The sequence below is a fragment of the Octodon degus genome, unplaced genomic scaffold (assembly GCF_000260255.1).
Source record: "Octodon degus isolate 3935 unplaced genomic scaffold, OctDeg1.0 scaffold00010, whole genome shotgun sequence".
Lineage (NCBI taxonomy): Eukaryota > Metazoa > Chordata > Mammalia > Rodentia > Octodontidae > Octodon > Octodon degus.
The window spans coordinates 8261601-8274213 of record NW_004524586.1 but is presented as its reverse complement, the minus strand read 5'-3'; the positions used below and the strand labels follow the sequence as shown (position 1 = coordinate 8274213).

Below are 12613 nucleotides of genomic sequence, written 5' to 3'. Positions count from 1 at the left end.
TCATCCAGTAGCATAACATCAGTATCTTGCTTGGTTGTCATTTGAAGCTTTTAGATTGGAGACCTTTACATGAATATAGAAGTAATATAAAATTTTTTCTGAGTTATTTTGGGGTCAGGGCATCCCATTGACTTAAAACAAAGTGCTGATGGTGGAATGGCTTTTGACTTATGTCACTGATAACTAATTTTCATGAGACAATGACAAATTCTACTTCTTTCATAAGACTGACTTGTCTCAGAGTAAGAATGGGAGGGCAGAGTAAAGAAGGAATTGAAAAAACAGATTAGTGTGGCTCTTCCCTGGAACTTGGGGTGTCCTTCCCCCATGATGGGCAGAGCTATAATGTGGAGCCTTTATAAAAATGACATAAGGGGAAGATAGAACTAGTGCTGGGAATCTGCTTAGCTTTAATTTGGATTGATTAGATCTTAATAGTGTAAAGGGACACAACCTAATAAACATGATACTATAACTAGTGTTTAATCTCTAATTGACCTCTGCCTGGGCTTTTGGGTTGATTGAGGTCAGGGCTATCTTGTTCTTCAAACTTGAATTCATTGTGAGTGACCTCCCACTTATTTCCACTGGAGCCCTTTTTCTAGGTCAGCATGTTGTCTGTGTGGCATCTCACTAATAATTAACAGTATCTGTAAAGGAATATTATTGGTATTTCATGTGGCAAGAAAAGTCAGTCAAGGTAAAAGGGGGCAGGGGATATAGCTCAGTGTTGTAGTACCTATGTGGAAAGGTGAGGTCCTAAGTTCTATTTCCAGTTTAAAAAAGAAAGAAAGAAAGAAAAATCAGTCATTCTTGTCTTTGCATTTTGGATGCTGAATTTTTCTATGAAACATACCTATAGCCACATATATGTGAATATCTAATTAGAATTATTCCCAGTGTCTGTAAAAATGGCTTTATTACATAACATATTTCTAGCCCATATTAACCCTGTCTGTAAGGCATTTATTTAGAATAATTTTGGGAAAAGTAAAGACATAGCTTTTCAAAATTAAAAAAATTAAAAAATAAAGTATAATTCATTTATGCCGTGGATTAGAAAGAGTTGGTCTTCCAAGGGTTCATGTATTGCAGACTTTTGATGTAAAGTCCATTTTATCTGATTTAGTAGCACTTCTGCTTTACTTTGGATTCCATTTTGATAGAATATTTTCCCCTTCTTGTACTTTTAATTATGGTGTATCCTAAAAGGTAAAATGAGTCTTTGTTTATAGTATATTGTGTGTTTTTTATAAAGACATTACACTGCTCAATACCTTTTGTTTGGGAAATTTAATCCGTCTACATTCAAGGTCACTATTGAAATTTAAGGACATACTACTGCCATTTTCTGAATTATTCAAGTTGCTTCTGTAGCTAGATTTCTTATTGTGAGATAGGATTTTCAACAGGAGTCTTTTTATGTGATTTTTAAAGCATTGGTGAGATAAAATGTCTTTCTACTCCTGTGTCAGCAAGAAAGCACAGTCAGACAAAAAACACTGCATGAATACATTGGATGAAGTTGATGTTCCAGCATTCCCATTTTAGGGTGGGAGAAAACTATGGAAATTATGGTGCTCTTTATCTTTTAGAGTCAAAAAGAAAATAGGTTGTTCCCCCTACTATGAAAATCTTTTAAAAAAAAAAAGAGGAACCAAAACACAATTAACTTATGAGTTATTATTTTTTAAACAGACCTGTTCATTATGGAGCAAAAATGAAACGTGGTCAGTTTTTCTGGATTGGTGGTGGCTAGGAGTAGGAAAAGACTTCATTAAATAAATGATGGTTAAGCTAGATTTAGAAGGATGAGAATCTTTTGTCTATAGACAATGCATGATGAGTAGAAAGGAAAAGACATTTCTGGGGAAGTAGCTGTGGGAAGAACTGGCATATTTAGGGATCACAAATTAGGGAATCATGGCTATAGATAAATTTTAGGAAGAAATTCCTCAAGAAAGGCCACTGCAGCCCTTTCAGATGAGCTTCCCATGTCAATCAATAATGCATCTGACTAGTTTGAGAACACTTTGGAGGAGCTCCAGTACACAGAATTGCCAAGGATGGTCGCTGAATAATTTGAGAGTCAGAGTTAGCTTGGAGTATAAAATAGAATTCTACTATCAAGGTTTCCTGTTTTTGTTGTTGCTGTGTTACTGCTTACAAGAGCTTGGAGGTTAGGGGTGAAGCTCCTCAAAAGATTACACATTCTCTGAATCAAATTTAATACAAGACACAGAAATTTACAAGACTGATCTACAATGGCCACAGAGATTCAAAGGTAGAAGAGTATGAAAGATATGTCCCTGTGATGGAGAGCCTAAGGATCTAGCTGAAGGCTTGGAGCCTACCACAATGTCCCATAGGAGTTTGCATCAGGAGGCCTAAGGATCCAAGATGGAAGAGCAGGTTTTTTCAGGAGCTTGAAGGGTCCATGCCAGAAGCTAAAGAATGTGCTGAAAGCCAGGAGGTGGTACCCAAGGTGAAGGAAAAGACAAGAGCTCCCTGAAAGAGAACAGCTGAGGCTCCTTGGAGGAAAATTAGCCACAATGAAGCTCTTCCAAGGAAAATCAGCTGAAATTCTCTCCTCATTTTTTCTATTCCAACAACAGTTCCCCTTCAAGTGGATCTTCCACATCCAGTTTCATTCTTCCAGGTGAATCAATTCATCTGGGTATTCCCCACTCAAATTAACAATAAACTAATTAACCATCACCATGGTATTTACTCACTTCAGAGGAGAACACATAGAATGTCCTAGAAGGATAAACTGACTATCTTGGAAATGACAGGATGTATGAAATGACGAGCCTGCTCAGGAAATGAAGTGGAAGAATTTGTAATATTTGCAAAGCTTTAGCTAGAAGTTTTGATAATCACTGAATGAAAGAGGTAAGAAAGTGGAAAAGACCATCACTGGCCCATTGAACAGATATTTTATAGGAATCTACTATGCGCGGAAGTTAAAAATAAGGCCATGATTGAAAGAGGTAGAACCCTGCCCCAGTGGAACATGTATCCTCCTTACACACTCAATGCTAAAAGTAGGTGAGCACCCCTGTACTGCTATTACAATCACAAGAAATGGAATCAGTGGAGCCAATGGGTCTCACTTGGGGGTGTTGAAGTGGAACTGTCTATAGTTTCTCAAGGCACAATAACCACAGAAGTATGTGAGTTCAGAGGGAGGCGCTCTGCAGTAGTACACATGAGAAAGCTCAGATTAAGGGCAGCGTCACCCACAGAAGCAGCAACTCCCCAGTGAGTGAGTGTGAGGAAACGTGTGCAAGGATCTGCTATGGGAATCACATGAATAGGGAGGGCCAAAGACCTAAAGCAGAGCCCCACTCCAGCTAGCAGAGAAAGAGCAGTGACTGAGGAGCATAGCTTCAGGGGAAGTTACAAAAACGTGTCACAGTGTGTCTACCAGTGGGTAACAATACCATGGGTATCAGCTGTGTATAGATGAGAGACACAGATGTTTCTCTGTAGCATCTTTGCAAAGTGAAGCAGTGACTGTAACAGAGAAATAAAGATCATACAATTCTTGGGTGTGGTATGCTACAATAGGCTTACATATGTGGAATTCCAAGAAAGGTACTATTAGTGGAAGCTCCCACCTCCCACCTCCAGCCAATGGCCAGGCCCAGCCTCTGGGTCTTGCTGCCTGCTGGTACCTCCCTCCAACCAGCCTTTAGGCCTGGTTTGGAACCCTGCAGCAGAACTCTCCACAGAGAGGCTAAGGGCGAGATCCAGCCAGCTAGTCCAGGAGTAGAGCAGCTTGCTAATGGGGCACAACAGGTTCACTTCCATGAGCTGTATCAGGAAGAAACTGAGCACATGAGCACAGCAGCCAGACCCAAGCAAGGCCCAGCTTTATGAGTTTGAACTTGGTAGAACTGGACCCAGTAAGCTGAGACACACTGCTAGAGCCAGATCTGTAAAAGCATATCTCTCTCTCTCTCTCTCTCTCTCTCTCTCTCTCTCTCTCTCTCATTGAGAGAAGGGCAACAAGTAACTGGGATAAAAGTTACCCTAGAACACTCCAGGTACATGAAAGGGAGGTGATCAGACAGATCATAGAGGAACTAACTTCTTTTTTTCTTTCTTTATTTTTTTTGTCAGAACCAAGGATTGAACTCAGGCCCTTCCACTTTCCAGGCAAGCATTTATTCTATGAGCCATCTACCCAACCCTAGGGGAACTAAGTTAAATTCAAATTCCCAATTTTATATCTGCTTAGCTATACAGTCATAATGCTTGCCCTTATGGTCTAAAATACAAACCCATTAATTACAAAAGTTGGCCTATTGCTAAACCTCACTATCCATTATTACTGTTGCTAATTGTAGTACTCTAAATACAAAACTACAACTGCCTTAACTACATAATCCCCTTTGGGAAATAATATTAGTAGGTGCTGAGGTAAGTACTACACCAAACCTCTACAACAAAGATCAGAGGACAGTGCTATACAAAATGACAAAGAGAAAAAGCAAAAAGCTCTCTCAGGCCCCAAGCTCACCCAGAACAAATGCAGAAGACACTAGCATTGAAGAATCTGGAAGTCACACTCATAAAATCTCTGAAATAATAGTATGTGAAGTAAAGAAACAACTGCAGAAAGATATAGAGGGAATCACATCGGAAATAATCTCCAAAGTAAAAAAAAGATAGCCATAGCAAAAAAATTACTAAGTGCTTCTAAAGTAGACAAGGATAAAACAATAGAGGAGAGTAGAAAAATGATGGAATCCTTGAATGAGCAACATAGGAAAGAAACACAATGAAGGAAGCAGACTCGAAGAGATATGCAGGAAATTAAAATTTCAATCACAACATGGCAAAACACTTTGAATTAAAGTAAAAATAGACTATCAGACCTTGAAGACACCATTTCCGCTAGTGAAAAGGTAAGGAAAGATCTCACAAAAACAACAAGGATGCAGCAAAAAAATAATTCAACATATACAAGAGGATGCAAAGATAAACAACATAAGGCTAATAGGCATCAATGAGAAAAAAGGAGTCAATGCAAATGATATACAAAAGAATAAGGGCAGAATCAATAGCAGAAAACTTCCCAAATATGGGGAAATAATCTGACATTCAGCTAACCGAAGCATATACAACTCCAAATAATATCAACCCAACTAAAACCACACCCGGATACATAATAATCAAGATCCCCAAAATTCAGGACAGGAACAGTATACAAAAGCTGTTAGAAAAAAAAAGAAACATCATATTTAAAAGAAAACCCATCAGAATAATGGCATTTCTCTTTACAAACTATCAAGTCAAGAAGAGCATGGAGCAAAGTACTTCAAGTCTTGCAAGAAAACAAATTCCAGCCCAGACTGATATACCCTGCTAAACTCTCTTTCAAGCTTAGTGGGGAAGTAAAATATTTCCTTTACAAAGAACAACTACAGAATTTCTTTATTACAAAGTCAAACCTACACAGACCATTAAAGGATATTCTAGACAGGATCAAAATGACCAGAAGTCCATGAATGAGAAGGTAAAGAATCCATCAAAAAGGGGAAACATTTCAACAAGAAACATGCATAACTAATGAAGAAACTCATAGGTTGAAAGTCAAAAGATGGAAAACAATACTCCCTGCACCAGGACTTCAAAAGAAGCACAGGGGTAGCAATTCTGTCCTCAGACAGTGGGAACACAAACCAAGAATGATCAAACAAAATAGAGAAGGCCATTACATACCTGTTAGGTGAAAAATACAAGAGAAAGAGTAATAGTCATAAATGTGTATGCACCAAACACAGGAGCACCCATGTCATCTTATCTTAAGATGACTTATCTTATTCATCTTAAGATAAGATGAATCTTAATGGACATGAAAAATCTAATATCCAATACCATAATCTTAACAGAACACTTTAACAACCACTTATCCCTAAAGGATAGGAAAAGCAGACAAAAAATAAGCAAAGAGTGAGCAGAACTGAACCAGACCTTTTAAAAAAATGGACTCAGTAGACATATACAGAGTGTTGCATACAACCACATCAAGATACACATTGTTTCCAGCTGTGCATGGGTCATTTTCTGAAATAGACCACATACTAGTCCATAGGTCATGCTTAAGTATATACAAGAAAACAGACATTATCCCATGCATATTATCAGACCACAGTGAAACAAAACTGGAAATAAATGACAAAGGAAACCACAAAAACCCCTATAAACACATGGAAACTAAATAACACCCTTCTAAGCAACCAATGAGTTAGAGATGAAATTAAATAAGAAATTAAACAATATCTTCAATTCAGCAAAAAATGAAGCACAATTTATTGGAATTTGTGGGATGCAGTGAAGGCAGTTCTTAGAGGGAAACTTAAAGCTTTAAGCTCACACATTAGAAAAACAGAAGGGGAACAAATAAGTACACTAATGCTGCATCTCAAGTGTCTAGAAAAAAAAAGACCAAATTCAGCCAAAAGTCCAAAGAAGGGAGGAAATTATACAGATTAGACCCGAAGTTAATGGAATTAAGACAAAGAAAACAATACAAAGCATTAACAAATCAAAAAGCTAGTTCTTTGAAAGATTAAATAAAATTAATAAGCCCCTAGCTAACCTCATCAAAAAGAGGAAAGAAAACATTCAAATATAAGCAATAAGGAATGAAAATGGCAAAATTACTACAGACCCTTTGGAAATTCAGATCATCAATAGCTACTTTGAAAATTGTTACTCTCACAGAATAGAAGGCACAGAAGAAATGGACAGATTCCCACATATGTACAAATTACCAAAACTTAATCAAGAAGATATAAGAACACTCAATAACCCAATATCAGCAAAGGAACTGAAAATGTAACAAAAAATTAATGATAAAGAAAAGCCCAGTTCCTGATGAATTTACAGATGAATTCTATAAGAAATTTGCCCAACGTATATTTCCAATACGCCTCAAACTCTTGAATGAAATTGAAAAGGAAGCAATACTCCCAAAAGCATTCCTGGAGGAAGGTATTATACTGATACCAAAACAAGAGAAAGATTCAACAAAAAAAAAAGAACTACAGGCCAATCTCCCTCATGAACATGGATGCAAAAATCCTCAATAAAATCCTAGCAAATAGAATATAGCAAATCATCAAAAAAAAATTACACCGTGACCAGGAGGGAATCATCCCAGGGATGCAAGGATGGTCCAATACATGGAAATCTATAAATCTAATACACTATGTCAATAGAGCCAAATCCCAAAACCACATGATGATCTCAATTGATGCAGAAAAGGCTTTTGACAAAGTGCAAAACTGATTTATGATCAAAGTCCAACAGAAAATTGGAACAGATGGCTTATGCCTCAATCTGATAAAAGCCATCTATGACAATCCAAGTGCTAATATAATTCTAAGTGGGGAAAAACTGAAATCTTTTACTTTCAGATCTGGTACAAGACAAGAATGTTCTCTATCACTACCTCTACTCAATATACTTCTGCAATCATTAGCTAGAGCCATTAGACAAGAGAGAGAAATAAAAGGAATAAGAGCAGGTAAAGAAGAGGTTAAACTATCATTATTTGCAGATGACATGATATTCTACTTGGAAGACCCAAAAAACTGCACCAAGAAAATACTAAAATTAATATACAAATTCAGTAGCATATAAGGTTACAAAGTCAATACTCAAAAGTCAATAGCATTCCTCTACACAGATAACAAACACACTGAGAGAGAAACTAGAAAAACAATATCCTTTACCATAGCACCATGGAAAATGAAATATTTAGGAATACATCTAACCAAAGAAGTAAAAGATCTATTCATTGAAAATTACAGTACTCTGAACAAAGAGATTGTAGGGGACTTCAGAAAATTGAAAGATATAAAATAAGCATTGTATTGACAAAAAAATAAACCTGAGGATCAATGGAATAGTTTAGAAGTTGGGTAGGAAAAACCAACTTTGTGAAAATGACCATACTCATAAAAATGTTATACAGATTTAATGCAATCCCTATCAAAATGCCACCAATGCACCCCACAGATCTGGAGAAGTCATTCCTAAAATTTATTTGGAACCAGAAAAACCCTAGAATACCAAAGGCAATCCTGGCCGACAAAGGCAAGGCAGGAGGCATTACAATCCCTGACTTGAACTCATACTACAAAGCTACAGTGATAAAATCAGCATAGTATTAGCAAAAATATACCTGAGTATCAGTGGAATAATTTAGAAAATGCAGATACAACTACAAACAGACTCAGCCACCTTATCTTCAACAAAGGAGCCAAACATGCTTGCTGGAAGAAAGATAGCCTCTTTAACAAATGGTAGTGGAAAAACTGGCTCACTACATGCTAAAAACTAAAACTTGACCCAGGCATATCATCATGCACTAAACTAAGGTCAAAATGGATTACAGATCTAAACATTAAAACAGAAACATTAAATGTCCTGGAAGACAAAGTAGGTGGCAATCTTGATGACACAGGGGTAGGGAAACATTTCATGTAAAAAATTAAACTGCATGGAAAATACTTGGAAGAATTAACAACTCGAGCATCCTCTAATTGAGACGTTTCTGCATGTCAAAAGAAATTACCAACAGAATGAAAAAATAACCCACAAATTTTGAAAAAATCTTAACTAATAAGCACTCAGACAAAGGTCTTCTATATAAAATGTATGAAGAACAGAACCTGAGGGCCCCAAAATTTAAAGACTCAATCTGGAAATTGTCATCTGAGATGAACACACCCTTTCCAGAGGAAGAAATACAAGAAGCAAGTAAATGCATGAAACAATGGTCCACATCACTAGACACTGGTGAAATGCAAATTAAAGCAGCACTGAGATACTATCTCACCCCAGAAAGAATGGCTATCATAAAATCAACCAACAACAAATGTTGGAGAGGCTGTGTGGGGAAAAGGAATCCTTCTCCACTGCTGGGGAGAATGTAGACTGGTGCAACCATTATAAAAATCAGTGTGGAGACTCCTCAAAAACCTAGGAATGGAAATCCCATTCAATCCAGCTATCCCCCTACTGGGAATTTTCCAAAAAGAACTGAGCACATCATATCATAATGACATATGTGTGCCTATGTTTATAGAAGCACCTATATGTGATAGCCAAATCTGGGAAACATCCAAAATGCCCATCACCTGAGGAATGGATAAAAAAGATGTGGTGTTTTATGCAATGGAGTATTATTCAGCTATAAGGAAAAATAAATTTAAAGCCTTCATAGGAAGGTGGATGCAACTTGAATCTATACTTACAAGTGAAATAAACCAGACTCACATGTGTAAATGTCATATTGACTCCCTAGTGTCAGAACTCAAAAGAAGAAATAAAAATTGAGAGGCACAACACAGTTAAATGGAAAAAGAAAACTTAAGGATTAAACAATGAAAAGAGAGAAAGAAGAAAAGCTATGAAATATGCCAGGGGTAAAACCATACATTTATATAACAAGATAGTGTAAGGCAATAGTCCTAAGAATTTCCATCAGGTTTTTGAAAATAGCAGTTAATGGGTAGAATTCTTACCCTGACTAACTCTATGTGCTGTTATCTGTGAACTAAGCAACTACATTGAGGACAGCAATGTGTAATACTAAAATCATGCTTGAAATACCTGTTGTTTTAGTCTTCTAAATATGTACTGCTTCTAATGTCATCTCAATTATTGCTATACTCTCATAAGTGAATATTTTTTAAAAAAAGATAATAAAAGAAAATGAGATACATGAAACAAAAGTCATAAGATTGTCCTGCTAAAATGTTGTATATGGTTTGATTTCTAAATTTCTGTGTAAAAAAGAATAATTGTTTTTTAACATTCTAGAGGGATTTAAATTTTAGAATATGCATGGTTGTTGAAAAATAACAGTTCTATTTTATATCTAAGGTTTTTGGTATTCAGTAAATAGTTATGTAAGCTTAACTGCCTCTGTTATAGGGTAATAATACCATCAAACTTCTCTTCTGGATGTTTAACAACTAAAGTTTGCAGACAAAAATTAGAGAGATAGATGGGCTAAAAAGATAGCCAATATTTTGGCCCTAGCCCTTCAAGGTCAGTGAGGACTCAGGACATAAGAGAACCTCTGTTGTGACATCATGTATCTCAGTGGTGTCCCAAATTTTCTGATCAAGGTGACTATGGGGCCATGAAGGAAAGTGATCGATGATGTCCTTAAGGAGAGTCACCTAGAGAAAAAAAAATCTCTCAGGCTTTCCCAGAGAGCAAATTGGTCAAGCAATGGCCATGACTCATCCAGATGGCTGACACTGACAAAAGACCTACAATGTGCTGCACATGGTCCCAGCAAAAATCCTGAGGCGATTTAACTGACCTTGTCACACAGGGAAAGTTAGTTTTAGTTCTATACATTTTTCTTTAAATTGGTCTTAACTATCCAGCAGAAAAGTATAACCATGAGGTGTAATGCCATATTATTACACTAAGCTGTAAGACACCTAATTCAACAACTTCTGATAATTATCAGTAATGCTGATAACTTATTACTATTATGAACTGTTAGGTGATATTAGGTTATTTTGCTGAACTCAAGTACCTACAATATTTGGACTGGAATCTATTATGAAAAGGTCCTTTAAAGATTTCTCCAAATACAGTCTCTCCAACTATAATGGAATATCCACCTCTGAAAAAAAAAAGGGGGGTGGCAGATATGATGGGAGCCTTGGTGGCAAAGAAATTGATCAAATGTGTGTAAGTGGGACTAGGTCTCAGTGCCTAAAGAAAACAAGCTACTTCAGTCCTTGTGTCACATGTTGCTAACTTTGCAAAAGCATAAATAAAGGACCATTTTGTTGTGAAAAAAGAATATGTATATACATATATACATATACATATACATATACATATACATATATATACAAGATAGTTGGGATTGATATACAGCTACTTTCTTGTACTTCATTGAGAAGAAAGGCTTGTACTAATATTGTTTAGACAAGATATCAAGTCTGTATCTTGTCCTCTGAATAATTACTATGAAGACAACAATATGCAATGTATTAATTATTGTAACTACCCTACTAACCTATTTCATTGCCACTTTATTATTTCTCTCATTAAATGAATAAAAAAATAAAAGTGCAATTGCTCCTTGGAATATAAATAACAGGATGAAATAATATCACTCTTTCCCTTTCTCATAGGAGGAGGAGTATTAAAATGAATATCTGAGAGGAAAGCTGAGTCTGAGATTCAAGACCCACAAACTTTTTTCTCAGGTGTAAAAACAGGAATAGGTGTGACCTACAGCTTTCCATCTTAATGGCAAACCCCAACAAGACACTCGTGACAGAATTTGTGCTGGAGGGATTCTCAGAGCACCCTGAACTAAGACTCTTCCTGATTGGCTCCTTCCTGTCCCTCTACGCTTTGGCACTGACAGGTAATGCTGTGATTATCACTTTGGTCAGCTTCACCACTGCCCTACATAGTCCCATGTACTTCTTTCTCTGCAACTTGGCCACCATGGATATTGTCTGCACCTCCTCTGTGATGCCCAAGGCTCTGGTGGGCCTCGTGTCTGCAGAGAACACCATCTCCTTCCAGGGCTGCATGGCCCAGCTCTTCTTCCTTGTCTGGTCAGCATCCTCGGAGCTGCTGCTGCTCACTGTCATGGCCTATGACCGCTACCTGGCCATCTGCTTTCCTCTGCACTACAGCTCCAGGATGAGCCCCAGCCTGTGTGGGGCCTTGGCCATAGGTGTGTGGGGCATTTGTGCCTTGAATGCTTCTGTCCACACTGGTCTGATGACACGGTTAACGTTCTGTGGCCCCCACATCATCACTCACTTTTTCTGTGAGATCCCCCCTCTTCTAGTTCTGTCTTGTAGCCCCACATATGTGAACAGCATCATGACGCTCCTGGCTGATGCCTTCTATGGATGTCTCAACTTCCTACTCACCCTGCTGTCCTATGGCTACATTGTGGCCAGCATCTTGCACATGCACTCAGCTGCAGGGAGGCGAAAGGCTTTCTCTACCTGTTCCTCTCACCTCCTTGTGGTTTTGGTGTTCTATTCATCTGTGTTCTGTGCTTACATCAGTCCTGCCTTCAGTTATAGCCCAGAGAGAAATAAAGTATCTGGAATGCTCTACTCAGCATTGAGCCCTGCCCTGAACCCCCTCATCTACACTCTCAGGAACCAAGAGGTGAAGCATGCACTCCGGAGACTTTTGCCTTTCTCCAGACACCAGGTGTAGCTATTCAGGCTGTTATTGAAACAGGGATCCTCCCATGCCTGGCCTCCGGAGAGACTTATGGAGATGAGACCTGACTGCCACTGTTTACGCAAAACAATGACATACTCGACCATGGAAGTTGAACACTTGCTTTAGCCTATGCTGTGTGAGTTATTTCATTGGAGCATGTAGATTTATGCACATATGTAGATCTTGTGTGTCTGATAAATGTATAACCCACAGGAACAGCAATATAAATGCTGACCGATACTTTTCTTCTATTCAGGGCTACACATGCATATCACCCTTGTGCCTCTCAGGAGTCTGACAATACTTCTCCCTGCTCTTGCTTTATGTAAGTCCAGAGTCCTCTCCACTCCTTCAGTAC

The 12613-nt window shown here is 37.8% G+C and overlaps 1 protein-coding gene across 1 annotated transcript; it reads left to right on the top strand.

Annotated features, from left to right (window-relative positions):
- The first annotated feature begins 11292 nt into the window (after positions 1-11292).
- On the top strand, positions 11293-12246 carry LOC101574706 (olfactory receptor 13A1-like). The gene has a single exon (XM_004625700.2). It carries the CDS (start codon positions 11308-11310, stop codon positions 12244-12246), a length of 939 nt encoding a protein of 312 aa, XP_004625757.1. The 5' UTR covers positions 11293-11307.
- Positions 12247-12613: the final 367 nt, after the last annotated feature.